The following is a 15,088-nucleotide window of genomic DNA, read 5'->3' as shown; positions in this document are numbered from 1 at the left end:
GAAGATTCTAAATACCAATTTTTACATTTGTAAACTTTTAAAGTTTTGAGATATAGGTGCACTCATTTTAAAACTTCACCCCCCCTTTTCACCCCCTTAGCAACGGAATATCCAAAAATCCTCTCTTAGCGAGCACCTACATCTTAATATGAATGTATCCCCAAAATTTCATTTCATTATGTCCAGTAGTTTTGGCTCGGCGATGATGAATCAGTCAGTCAGGACAAGCTATTTTATATATATATAGATGTATCAACAGATGAATGGACTGGACCGTCGCGTCTTCCCTAGATGAATTTCTCACAATTTTTAGTGTAGGCTGCATTTGATCAGCTTTGATCAGCAGTGTAGTGTGACGATAACTACACAGTAAAAATAAAAATAAAAATAGGGGAACATGTTTTGTAACGTCTGGTATGTGAACGTTAATTTGGTAGATGGGGTTCCAATGGTCGTACGGCATACCTTGAGACCTTAGCTACTCAAGGTATGTCAAATCGAAGTTATACTCCATTTGTAGGCGTAGCAATACATTAAACTGTCAGATGACCCCTCAAAACAAAGTGAATAGCGGTGTTTCCGTGTGTCGTTGTGAGGTACACAGCATACTGCGGTCAGTTGAGCACGTTGTACGTAAACCAGCACATCCCATGAGACATCTTAACGAGGTTCGAGTAGCAAGGGCCATCACTTTGATCCAGGAAGGATGAACTTTTCGTCGTGTTGTGGATCTCAATGTCTCTCCCTCAGTTATTCAACGTTTGTGGAATCACTACAATAAGACAGGCCAGTTCACAAGGAGGGTAGGACAAGGTCGTGGACGTATGACAACCCCATCTGACCATCTGTGCGTTGCGGCGTCGTTCAGCAACTGCGAGAGAACTGCAACGATACCTCAGGAGGGTCACTGGAGTCACGGTGTCTGACCAGACAGTGAGGAACAGGTTGAGAGAAATGTCCTTACGATCCAGACGCCCTGTTCGAGTGTCCCGTTTAACGCAGCAACATCGCGCAGCTCGCCTTCTGTTTGCCCGTACCCACTTCAACTGGCAAGTTCGCCAATGGAGACCTGTACTGTTCACAGACTAGTCCAGATTTTCCCTGACACAGCGTGATGGACGTCATCGTGTATGGAGACACCGTGGTGAGCAGTACATGCCAAATGTTTTTCCAGGAAGGTGACCGATTAGGACAAGGTTCTGTAATGGTGTGAGGTGGCATCAGTATAGATGGCCGTACGGATCTTGTCGTCGTCCGTAGTAATCTTACTGCTGCGGGATACATCGAGCATATACTGCTACAGCATGTGTTGATTTCTGCATACGGTGTTGGCCCTGAATTCGTACTCATGCACGACAATGCCAGGGCTCATGTAGCGCGCATCATCAAAGCTATCTTGCGAGAACTGGACATTCAAGAGATGGAATGGCCAGCAGTGAGTCCCGACCTTAATTCCATCGAGCATGTGTGGGGTAGGCTTGACAGAAGTGTTCGTGGGCGTCCTGTTCCACCACAGACTCTCCAAGACCTCGAACAGTCTCTCATTGAAGAATGGGACCTGATACCGCAACGTGACCTCTGTCGACTTATACGGAGCACGCTACTTAGGTGCCAAGCTGTGATAAATGCTCGTGGAGGACATACACCATACTGAAGCTCTCCAACTGTGATAAAAATTCACCGTGGAGGACTGTTATCACTTTGTTTTTGCTCCTGTTTGGGCATTTTCGTTTGTGTTCTGAAAATGAACGCGAATCAGTCGATGTTCTTTTGTATACTTCAACAGTAAAGAATAAAGGTCTAGTTGGTAATATACCTGGGTGTGAGGTATTGTTTTGTAGAGCATGGCATACGTTCAAATTCACGTTTCCCTAATTTTTTTGAACTATTTTAGCGTCTGATCGCTGGATCATAGTTGGAATATCGTGTTCACTGTCGGCAGCCCTGAAGATGGTTTTACGTGGTTTCCCATTTTCACACCAGGCAAATGCCGGGGCTGTACCTTAATTAAGGCCACGGCCGCTTCCTTCCACTTCCTAGGCCTTTCCTATCCCATCGTCGCCATAAGGCATATCTGTGTCGGTGCGACGTAAAGCAAATAGCAAAAAATAAAAAAAAAGAAGAGGTGAAGGGGAGCGTCGTAATTTAAATTTATCAAAGCAGTTATACGCTTTTCAGAGCATTGGAATAAAATAACGTGTAAGAAAACCACACATACCTTACGTAATATTATTGTGTTTTGTACATGTAGTCTGTACAAAATAAAAGCATGTACTTATTTTACTGTATAGTATATTTATTCCTTATCCTTTCTTATTTGAAGGTTAAACTGTCACATTAAGTTTAGTGTTCAGTACTTCGCATTTTGCTTAAAGCATATGAGAATATGGATTGCTCTCACACTCTTTGGAGTCCTTGGTCTCACATACTACCCACGTTCTTGTATCTTCTGCTGAACATACTATATTGTACGGTATATGATAAGTTGTGTGCAGTTTATTAAGTGAATCAAGTCCTCAGGAAACCTGTTCAATTTGCAAGATAATCTCGATAAGCGTGCATAATATTTCAGGGGTTTACTTTAAATCCGTGACCAAATTGCTAATAAAAATTGTAGTACAGGATTGCGTTCAGTGCTCCCCAGCTCCACTACATGACTGTATTTGACATGGCATGTGCAAATTGTACAGAGCATGCCTTCCAGGGTCAAGGTTCACGTAGCGCCCACGTGGTATTGTCTGCCTGTTAAGTCATCAGCCTGGAGGTTAGTTAGATCCTCACATAGCACTAGAGGTTTATATGGTTGTAGAGAAACCGCAAAAACCGATGGTGGCACTATGGTGAGGCGTACTTGGCAAGATGAAGAGTGAGGTAGTGTGCCATTGTTTTCCTCACTGGTTGTTGTAGCCTGACTGGCCTAAGGAGTGATACCTTTCATAACATTCAGACGCACAAGCTGTGTTCTGTTGTTATTCCTGAACATCTTTTTACTGCCATGAAACTATCAGTTGAAGCTGGATTTTGCTCTGGCGTATGCTAAGAGATGGATGCAAATATACCGCATCGAACAAGAAACAGCAACAGGCAACCACATCGTATTATACCTCTAAAGTCCGTTTATTTCTTTCTTAACCCGTTTTCTTTCTTGGGTTTTCCCTCGAACTCAGCCAGAGATCCCACCTCTACCGCCTCAAGGGCGTGTGCTGGATAATATTGTTTTTGGTAGGGGAATAAGACTGGAGAGGAGGCCCAGTACGTCGCCCAGGCGGACTCACCTGCTATGCTGAACAGGGGCGGGGGGATGGGGAGATTGGAAGAGATAGACAAGGAAGGGAAGGAAGCTGCCGTGATCTTAATTTAGGTACCATCCTCGCATTTGCCCGGAGGATAAGAGATAAACCACGGAAAACCACTTCGAGGATGGCTGAGGTGAGAATCGAACCTCCCGCTACTCAGTTGACCTCCCGAGGTTGAGTGAACCCCGTTCCAGTCCTCGTGCCACTTTTCAAATTTCGTGGCAGAGCCGGGAATCGAACCCAGGCCTCCGGGCTTAGCAGCTAATCACACTAACCACTACACCACACCTCTAAAATAATTTAAAAAACGGGTGGGGACAAGGGAGAGACTGTCCCTCTGGGTTTTCATGACAACATCGCCCGGCGCTAGCCTGACAGGGTGAAATGGAAGGCACGTTAGATATTCAATTCAATAAATTTTGTTTACAAGTAACTGATAATATTGTAACTACAGAGAGAGATGACTTACATCCGTGGGTAGTTGTCACGTCAATAAATAAATAAATAAATAAATAAATAAATAAATAAATAAATAAATAAATAAATAAATAAATACCACCCACGTGCTTGTGTCTTCTGCTGAACATACTATATTGTTGTGACTGATACCTACTCTAATCACATTTAATATGCATAAAATATAATACTCAATCGTCGGACTATGTGGTCTCTCCTTGTACTTACCTGAATACTTACGCATACAACTGTTGATGGGCGCCAGCTACAAATAAATGTAACGATAATAGAATGAGAATCTTGACTATCTCTAGGGCGTAGGGTAATAAGCTTACTTTAACAGCATAACATGAAGGTTCTGGGAAAAGGACATTGACATTTGGTTTCCCAACTAAAATTTGAGGTTATCTGGTCATGTAACTGTTAAGCTACGGGCAGAAACGAGAAGTGGGTGGCAAATAACAACTTTGATTAATGGAAATTATTTGGCGGTGCAACCTTCTGTCCCCTTTCGCTACAGAGTCGCCTCTCCCACACTTTCACGTCTACGTTTGGAGTGCCGCTCGTTGAAAGCGGTTCATTCAGAAGTTCGTAAGCTTTCGCTGACTAGGACAGGCTATTCTTGGAGGTGGATTTTGATCCTGCCCACAATACAAAACGGTTTGAATGACTTTATCAATATCTTGGAAGTCAAGCAGAAAAACTTTGTTATAGCCCGAAAAGTCTCACTTTCAGGTGACTTGAATAACACACAGAACCTGAACAACGAACATATCAAATACAAACCATAAACACTCAGAAAAATATTGCTAGTTACAATAAAATTTGTCCACTCTTTTCCCATTTCATGTAAACAAAACAAAACAAAAATGGTTTTCGAAATGAGGAAAATAGTGTTTCGGTCCTAGTATTACGGTCTAGGCTTCGGTACGATGGGCTCACCGCATCTACAACTCATTAAAAAGATCTATATCGAGGACGGGAAATCCCAGATGAATAGCACAGCTGTTTATGCACATGTCCTTGTTCTTAAGGTTATGAGATTGTTATCATCATCATCATCATCATCATCATCCGGCTCCTTCGCTGAATGGTCAGCGTCGAGGCCTTCCTGGCCGGGTCGGAGTTTTTAATCGCGTCGAGTAATTCCTCCGATCCGGGGACTGGGTGTTTGTCCCAACACTCTCACCCCCCCCCCCCGGCCTCATTTCACGTGCGGTTGGCGTCGGAAAGGACAACCAGCCGTAAAACTGGGTCAAGTACATACATGTGACACAGATCGCGCCCGTGACCTCACCAGAAGAAGAAGAAGAAGATGGTGGTGGTGGTGGTGGTGGTGGTGATTATTGTTTTAAAGTACAACTGGGCAACCATCCTCTATTAACACTAATCAGAGGGTAAAGTGAAAGAGGATCGACACTTCGAAAAATGAAGGTATCGGCCAAAGAAAGACAAGGGCCACGAAGGACGTGAAAAATGAAAGACTTCCTATGTATGTTCTATGAAGTTTATTAAATTATAATAGTCCATGGTTCATATGTTTAGACTTCGGTCTTTCACCGTTGTGTGATGGAGAATAGCAAAGTTAAATCATTTAAGAAATAAAAAAAAAACCAAGAGGGACTCTCCGACACCAATATATTTTAGGCTATACAAATTGTAAATCAATATAGGAACAACTGCCGTTCGATTCTCGACTGGCACATTTTAAGCTAATACAATGCTGCTAGGAAAACACATTTGGAGGAATTTTATCATTGCCATTTTCTTCTTCGATTCTGTGTAATTTCATGCAGTGAGTTTGCGAACGCATAATGTACAGAGTATCTCGTAATTCGCATTTTTACTCTTCAGAATGCATGAGAGATTAACGCTTCCTTCAAATACCATCAAATTTGTTATTACAGCAATCAGCGGATTTTAAAAGGAGGCAACCACTTCCCTAATTCATTATAACGTAATAATTCCAGTCGGAAGGGCCGATGACCTAGAAGTTAGGCCCCTTTAAACAACAATAATCATCATCATCATCATCATCATCATCATCAATTCCAATCTGTGACGACTGTGACGTAAAGGAAGTAATTCGTTTCTCTATCAATGGGCGAGTATTGTTGTAAGTATGTAGCTTGCGTTGTTGGTAACAGGTAGTACTGCAGTGTCAATGAGGGGAGGATTAAGTGATGCCAATTCCGTAAGCTTTCTCTCTGTTACCATGACGATCGTCGTTCAACCTCACGAGGGGACGTAAGGCATAGCAGAGACCGGAGGAGGCTGGTTGGAGTCGCCCTTATTATTTAGATACCGAAACATGTGTAGGGATTGCTGTTATTATTTAATTAACTTTAATTTGTCCAAATAATTGAGCCACTCAGAATTATAAATGTCCTGCTTTTCAGATAATAATGCTAATTAATCTTCCTCATCATACACTTCCCTCCCCAAGCTTTGAACCCACCACTTAAGGTATACAGTATTGTTGAGTTCTCTGTAACTTTGATAACATTAGTTCAGGAAAATAATTAACGAGTCTATTGACGCAAATTGCTTGTTGTACTCTTGTTGTTGCTGTTTTTGTTGTTGGGTAATTGTGTTTTAACTTTGTTATCACACTACTGCAAGTGATCATTGTCACCTGGATATTTCTCAATTGCGATATATTTGTTAATTCATTAATTTGTTAATTAATTAATGTGAACGAGCCAAAAAGTTCAGCTATACCAGAACTGACTGCGTGGGTCAGAATAACTGGATGGGATTAAGGGACGTAGCTTTGTCCTTCACGAACTGGTTACTGAAAGACAATTTCATTAATACATTAGAGGAATGAAAAAAACGGTATTTCATTATTTACGTGGTAGTGATGGTGGTGATTATTGTTTTAAGATGAAGTACAACTGGGCAACCATCCTCTATTAACACTAATCAGAGGGGAAAGTGGAAGGGGTTCGACACTTCGAAAGATGAAGGTATCGACCAAAGAAAACAAGGGCCACGAAGGCTTGAAAATGAAAGACTCTCTAGGCTTTGTAAACCTAATACTGTCGGGATGGGAAAAGAACAAGAGTTGACGAACGGAGGTCAAATAGAATAGGTGAAAGTGAGGAGCCTGGCACAAGTAAGTGGAAGCATTGCTATTTACTTGGTAGACCACAGAAGCACGCAATAGTGAATACAACCCTTCACACCGGGTTGGCGTCAGGAAGGGGATCCGGCCTTAAAACAGGGTTAAATCCACATGTGTGACACAGTTCGCACACGCGACCTCACCAGGGTGTGGGTAAAATTAGAAGAAGAAGATGATTATGATTACTAACTTGGTGGCTAAGTGTGAGTTATGGGACAGTGTATGTGGTTGGAGACACAATGTTGATTAGTACTCAGTCCAGGGGCTTTATGAGCCTAAAGCGAGGATCGGCACGTGAAGGTATGTATTGTTCTCGGCGTTCTTATATAGCAGGCCAGTAAGAAAGTTGAGGTGCGTGCGGCCTTGTAAGGCGTGAGTTGGTACAATAATGAGCAGCTCTCACGTGACTTTCTGTTGGACCACGCGGTCTTAATTTAAATCGTAACTAGCTTCATCGCTAGAAGTGATACCCATATTTTCACATATTATCTGTCTAGCAAAGTTATGAAGGTAAGTTTTCTGTACGTCGTGTTAATGGCTTTTTCAAGCGGTTTTATCGTCATACTACCTCACATAGGTTTACGGTCAGGATGAAATAGGAAAAGGCTAGGACTGGAAATGAAGCACCCAAAATTTCACCTGGTGTAAAAATGGGAAACCACGAAACCCATCGTCAGTATTGCCATTGGTGGGTCCTCTCCATCCACTAATCAGAAAGGAAAATGGAAGAGGTCCGATCTTTCGAAGAGCGAAGGTATCTGTAACAGGAAGGTGGTGGTGGTGGTGGTGGTGGTGGTGGTGGTGGTGATTATTGTTTTAAGTGGAAAAATGACTAGGCAACTATCCTCTATATAACACTAATCAGAGAGAAATAATGGAAGGGATCCTACTCTTCAAAAAATGAAGGTATCGGCCAAAGGAAGACAAGGGCCACAAAGGACGTGAAAATGAAAGACTCCTTAGGCCTCGAGTGCTCGAATACCGTCGGGGTCGGAAAAGAACAAAAGTTGACCAAGGGAGGTCGGATAGGATAGATATCTCTTACGACAGGCAGGGGATACTGAGGGTGTTCTGCATCAGAAAGGTAAGGGTCACAAAGGGCCAAAATGAAATACTCCGTAGGCACTGTAAACCTAATACCATCGAGGTAGAAAACAGCTGAAGACCAAGGAAGATTGGACAGAAAATGTGATGAAAGTGACCAGCCAGACGCAAGTGGAAGCAGTGTCAGACTCGGTTAGGGGCTACGTGGTTACCAACCTACACTCCTAAGTTCAGAGTCCCTTAGCAAAATGAAGGTATCGGCAAAGAAAAGGAAAGGGAAGGGAAGGGAAGGGAAGGGCAACGAGAGCGTGAAAAATAAAGTTACATCTTACGTCAGACAAGGGACATCGTGGACAACAATAGGGGTAATCACCACTTAAACTTCACCAGTACTCAGTCCTGCTCCTTGACTTAATGGTACAGAAAACTTACCTTCATAACTTTGCTTTCGAGCAATGGTTTAATTCGTTTGGAATCAGTTTATAGAGTCAACCTATCTTAGTTCTTGAACACTTGCAATAAACTACGAACCACCACAGAAAACACGCAGTAGTGGCGACAGGAAAGGCATCCGGCCGTAAAACAAGGCCAAGTCCAGATGTGAGAGACTGTTCGCACCCGCAATGTGTAGAAGAAGATGTGATGTTTGAACTCTCGGGCAAATCTTCCAGAGATTGATCGCATGCGATAAAACAGAGAAGTAGGTGAGGAAGAGGTCGACAGTACTTACCACGTCTTCGAAGATCTCGTCCATTCGCTTCTCTACATCCTTCCCTTTCTTGCTGCGGATGAGGAGATACACGGTATTGATACCCGGACAGGTCCTCAGTAACTTCTGGAGCAATACTTTGCCCATAAAACCCGTACCTCCCGTTATCAGGATGGTGGACCCATGATAGAACTCCTGAATGGGAGTGCCCGTAACTTCTGTACCTTGCAACATTTCTTCTGTCGTGATCATTTTCTTGAAATAAAAGCCTGCAACAGAGACGAAAAATATGCTTAACAACGATTGTAAAGAATGGCTCCACAATAATATTTAGGCTGTAAATCAAGATCATATTGTTATTTATGTACCTCCTTTGGTGTTAATGGCTTTTTCAAGCGGTTTTATCGTCGATGCAGGTCTTTTTATTTGACTTCCGTAGGCAACGATGCTCTATGAACACTAACCAGACGGGAAAAATGCAAGGGCTCCGACCTTTTGAAAAATGAAGGTGTCGGCAAGAGAGAGAGAGAGAGAGAGAAGGGCCACGAAGGGCGTAAAAATGAAAGACTCGCAAACCTAATACGTCGGGGTCGTGAGAGAACAAGAGTTGGACACGAAAGATGGCAGTGAGGAGTCTAATCAAGTAAGGGGAAGCGATGCCAGACCGTGACGGCCAACCCACGCTCCCAAGTTGAGAGCTCCCCTCTAAGTCGCGCTTTACATCAGGCAGGGGATACCGTGGACGTATTCTACCACCTCTATCCACTCGGACTTCGAAGACTGAAAGCCGGAAGGGATCACGGTCTATTATGAAAGCGTAAGCAGGGACCTATTTGCATGTATAAAGCAGAAATAATCGTTTATGAATCTTTTTTTTTTTTTGCTAGTTGTTTTACGTCGCACCGACACAGATGGGTCTTATGGCGACGATCGGATAGGGAAGGTCTAGGAGTGGGAAGGAAGCGGCCGTGGCCTTAATTAAGGAACAGCCCCAGCATTTGCCTGGTGTGAAAATGGGAAACCACGGAAAACCATTTTCAGGGCTGCCGACAGTGGGGTTCGAACCTACTATCTCCCGAATACTGGATACTGGCCGCACTTAAGCGACTGCAGCTATCGAGCTCGGTTTTATGAATCATACTATAGCTAGTACTACAATTACCTGACCGACTTCAGGGAACTTATTAATCATGGACGTAACAGTAAACACATTTTTGTGCCTGCAATCAGAAATTAGGATCTACGGTTCATGATCACTTTTTTTTACACCAGGTGAAATTTTGGGTGCTTCATTTCCAGTCCTAGCCTTTTCCTATTTCATCCTGACCGTAAACCTATGTGAGGTAGTATGACGATTGCATGATAACAATGACTTGATTTAAAGACCAAAGGCAGGCATTTATACAAGTAGAGGCACATGCTTCCCCTAGTGCACCGTCACTGCATTGTCTTACATAGGAGGTTTGTAGCGATGTCTGAAGTTTCACTATCCGCCAGCGCCTAGGAAATGTGTAGCAATCCAACTTATGGCCACGGCCGCTTCCTTCCCTCGTCCTTGTCTATTCCTTCCATTCTTCCCATCCCCCCATAAGGCCCCTATTCAGCATAGCAGGAGAGGTTCTCTGGGCGATGTACTGGTCCTCCTGCCGAGTTATATCCCCGACCCAAAGTTTCACGCTCCAGGACACTGTCCTCGAGGCGGTAGAGGTGGGATTCTTCGCTGAGTCCGCGGGAAAAACCATTGGTCCTCCTATATAATTATTACTTCATAGTTAAAATTTATGAAGTAAGTTTGCGACCAAGGTTCTGCCAGCAGAGTTAGGCACTGCTTCCACTTACTTTTGTCAGACTCCTCGCTTTCATCTTTTCTATCCGACCTCTCTTGGTCAACTCTTGTTCTGGTCCGACCCCGACGGTATTAGACTTTCTTTTTCTGATACCGTACCTTCATTCTTCGAAGTTTCGGGTCTCATCCATTTTCCTTCTGATTATTGTTAATGGAGGATGGTTGCCCAGTTGTACTTCCTCTAAAACAATAATCGCCACCACCACTTTTTCCTTGCCTAACAACATTAGGATTGTTTCGTTTCAAAATATTTCATGGCCCTCTCCTTTTCTAAGCTGATACGCTTAATCTTCGAGAGGGTACAACTCTTCCTCCTTCTCCTTTGATTAGTGTTATTACTGACCGAAATTGGCTTCGCAGTACAGTTCATTTAACTATAAATTTGCTTTGGGGAAATGGTAGGTTCGAACCCCAACTAAGACAGTCCTCAATAATATATTTTTGTATAGTTTCTATATGCACTGCAGACAGATACTGGGTCTGTACCTTACTTAAGGTCGCAGTTGCTTCGTTTCTAGCCCAGATCTTTCCTATCCCAGCGATGCAGTAATTGTACCTAAATGACGTTAACCGGCTAGCGAAAGGAGGTGTTAAGAGCAGTTGACAACCTCTTGCCCCTTAAAAAGAAAACCCACGACCACCAAACGTAACACATTTTTCCAGACCATCTGAGAATGTATTCCAAAGAAACTTCATTAGAAACCAACCAATTTTCGAATAAATTCTCAAGACAAGGAGAAATGTAATTCTATGTTGCGATAACTGTTAATCTGAAACGGCTAAGGCTATAGATGTAGTCTTTGTGATATTAATCGAAGATTATAATGATGGTAATAAGGTCATCACCAGGGCCAGGATTTTGATGACCTATGTTTAAAAATGATCTATAAAATGACGACAGAAATCCAGTAAAATGATCCAAGAACTTTTATAATGTTAAATGAAATTTTACAACCAATTTACTAATTGAGATGGTATAGCCCATATTCATGTTATGGACATTATAATGAACTTTTGGTATTTATCCATGTCAAGAAAACAAGATGAAATTCTTTACGTTTCGCAGGGAACTTTGCCTCACGTCTTCAGAAGAAAATCTCGACTGTTCGCGAGGAAGACTTCTACAATTGGATGTGTCTTTCCTGGAATGTGGACTGGACATATATAAGAAGTAAGTGCTGACAAAGTCCCCAGATTGACAAAGCGCTGTGAAGATTCTCAAGTCTACGTATTCATCATTTAAAATTGCGATAATATCCAATACAACACGCGTAAATGCTTTAAAATCCTCAAACATGTAAGAAAATGACTCATAAAGCATAAAATAGCCTAACAAATCCCATAAAATGACCAAATAATAACGTATAATTTTAGAAAATGACCTAACAATATAAAATGGCAAAATTTAACAAAAAAAAATGAGCTATTCAATTAGCATTTCTACAATGTGGGAACTATGATCAGGATTTCTATGCAAGTTAGCAATGTGTGTTGTGAACCAATTAAAATATGACATGTCCTCAAAATCCTAGCCCTGTTCATCACCATCATCACGTGCTACCTTCTAGATTGTAAACATAGCAAATTTAAGTCGTTAGTTGGGCTACGTTTACGCTTCTGTGAGTACTATACTTTTATAAATACTGTAGTAGAACGGTACCACTTACTTTCTAATACTGGTTTTAATTTCCGCTATAAGATGTACTTATCTACCGAAATAATTTCATCATGTCCTGTTAAGGAAAGCCCCCGTTGCGTTTAGTTCTGTTACGTAGTATCTTTCTTATACAATAAATGTATGATAGAGTTCACTTTCAGGACATTTACCAAATCAACAAGGAGAGAATTAACATCTTGTAGTGCATAATACTGCATGTGTGGCTCCTTGGCTGAAGGATCAGCGTCACGGCCTTCTGTTCATAGACCGAGCGAGTCGACCATGCGGTTATAGGCGCGCAGCTGTGAGCTTGCCTTCGGGAGGTAGTGGGTTCGAACCCCACTGTCGGCAGCCCTGAAGATGGTTTTCTGTGGTTTCCCATTTTCGCATCAGGCAAATGCTGGGACTGTACCGTAATTAAGGTCATGGCCGCTTACTTCCCACTCCTAGCCCTTTCCTATCCCATCGTCACCATAAGACCTCTCTGTGCGACGTAAAACAAATTGTAAATAAAATTCTGTTCAAAGGGTCCTGGTTTAGATTCTCGGTGGGATCGGATATTTTAGGCGCGTCTGGTTAATTCCTCTGGCTCAGGAACTGGAAGTTTGCGGTTGTCTTAAACACACACACACACACACACACACACACACACACACACACACACACACACACACACACACACACATATATATATACATATATTACCAACCACCACAGAAACACGCAGTAGGTTGGTGGTCATTATCGTTTTAAGGTAAGTCTAGCATTACTTCCACTCTCTTGTTTCCATGTGGTGAACTTCCCGGGAAGTTCCTTAGTTCTGTTATATGAAGTTCGTTATAAACTTTGATTCACGTTATCAAAGTATCTCGAATTTCGATATAGATTAAAATGAAGACTTCTGTCATGTTTTATCTGACAACATTCGCCTAGGAGTTTTTATTTGGGGAAAACTATGTTCAAGTTGAGTTTCTCAAGGAGTAGGCCCATATGGGAAGGATCATGTTGGAAACCTTGAAATATTCTATAACTTCGCGGGCAAAGAGTTAGTTTCATATTCAGATATCAGATGTCAATGGTTCAGATTATCCACCATAAATGATAAAAAATAAATTATGTGTAGTCAGGGAAGAACGATAGTTACCTAACTGTACTTCCCTTTAAAGCAATAAAACCCCACCGGGCTGAGTGGCTCTGACGGTTAAGGCGTTGGCCTTCTGACCCCAACTTGGCAGGTTCGATCCTGGCTCAGCCCGGTGGTATTTGAAGGTCTTCAAATACGCCAGTCTCGTGGCGGTAGATATACCGTCGCATAAAAGAACTCCTGAGGGACAAAAATCCGGCACATCGGCTCTCCGAAACCGTAAAAGTAGTTAATGGGACGTAAAACACATATTATTTTTTATAGTTTTTTGCTATTTGTTTTACGTCGCACCGGCACAGATAGGTCTTACGGCGTCGATGGGATAGGAAAGGCCTAGGAGTGGGAAGAAAACGGCCGTGGCCTTAATTAAGGTGCCTGGTGTGAAAGTGGAAAACCACGGAAAACCATATTCAGGGCTGCCGACAGTGGGGTTCGAACGTACTATCTGCCGGATGCAAGCTCACAGGCGCGTACCCCTTACCGCACGAACTTCATATAACAGAACTAAGGAACTTCCCGGGAAGTTCACCACATGGAAACAAGAGAGTGGAAGTAATGCTAGACTTACCTTAAAACGATAATAATAATAATAATAATAATAATAATAATAATAATAATAATAATAATAATTATTATTATTATTATTACAATAAAAACCCACCACCACCAATCCTCTAAGGACTACTGATAAGCGAATCACGTTACAAATTATCGTTTCTGAGCGATTTAGAATGTTATTACAGTTTTTGACGAAGAGATTGACTGGACAAGAAATGTTTGTTATAATCATGCACATTTAAAATCAATGGTTCAGGAGCGACTTCTTAATTAGAGCAGAGGTCAAATAATTATTTGTTTACACTGACTTACGTACAGTATTATGAAGACAAACTTCTCAAAACTTGAAAACTTTAGGTGTCATTTAAGGAAGTTTGAAGATGGCAGTACTGCAGCTATCAAGAGTAAAACAAGGGCACTAAGGTCTACCCACTGCCCGTGATAGGTTCGATGAAGTCGCTTTTCGGAAGCCGACAGATCCACAGTGGAAATTTCGACATCTTTTTGTGGACAAAAGGGCTATACAGGGATGTAGCCAGGGGAGGGGGTGGGGGGTGGGGTTACTGGGGGTTAGACCCTCCATGAAAATTAAAAAAAAAAACTTAAACTGACAATAAACAATAAACTAAATAGACATTCAGAACCAAAAGATCTTTGAATATATTTTGTAACAAGTCTAGAAAGTTGGATTTTAGATGGTAAACTGAACATACAATTCGTTGTAAAACTGTTGACCTGGAACATATTGTTCTTGTTCTGTATTTTAATGTAAGATTTTGTAGTGTACTGCTGTCTGAATATCGACATAATTGACTTGTATCAGTGTCCTTATAATGACAAGACTTACATGCGCACACCACTCACTCACAAGCACCTTTATTGTGTTCTATCGGTGGCGTGCCAGATGCGACCGTGCCGCATGCGACCCGTGCCACTAGCGACCGCATAATCTTTAACCGTGCCGGATGCGACCGGCGTTGACAAGCAAATTGTCATTTGATAAGTTGTGTCATCACCCAAGATAAGGTAATCTAAACGAAGAGCAATGCCATTTCAATAGTCCTATAAGCAGCTACTACCCCTACTTTACATAACACTTCTGGGAGAAACTCGTTTTACAACACGAAACATGGTGATGCGTTTACGTCTTTTCCCACCGGGCGAGTTCGCCATGCGGTTAGAGGCGCGCGGCCCTGAGTTTGCATCCGGGAGATAGTGGGTTCGAATCCCACTGTCGGCAGCCCTGAAGAT

General features: G+C 42.3%; 1 protein-coding gene across 4 annotated transcripts in view; it reads right to left on the bottom strand.

Annotated features, from left to right (window-relative positions):
- The window catches only part of LOC136856890 (fatty acyl-CoA reductase wat), a 401,519-nt gene that overhangs the window by 34,370 nt on the left and 352,061 nt on the right, over positions 1-15,088 (bottom strand). For all 4 annotated transcript variants that reach the window (XM_067135112.2, XM_067135114.2, XM_067135115.2 and 1 more), the window contains one exon: positions 8,654-8,901. In XM_067135112.2, coding sequence (XP_066991213.2) covers positions 8,654-8,884 — 231 coding nt within the window. In that variant the 5' untranslated portion in view covers positions 8,885-8,901. The remainder of the gene's footprint in view (positions 1-8,653; positions 8,902-15,088) is intronic.

This window comes from Anabrus simplex, chromosome 1 (genome assembly GCF_040414725.1).
Source record: "Anabrus simplex isolate iqAnaSimp1 chromosome 1, ASM4041472v1, whole genome shotgun sequence".
Classification (NCBI taxonomy): domain Eukaryota; kingdom Metazoa; phylum Arthropoda; class Insecta; order Orthoptera; family Tettigoniidae; genus Anabrus; species Anabrus simplex.
The sequence above is the reverse complement of the archived record's forward strand: the minus strand, read 5'-3'. Positions and strand labels throughout refer to the sequence as shown.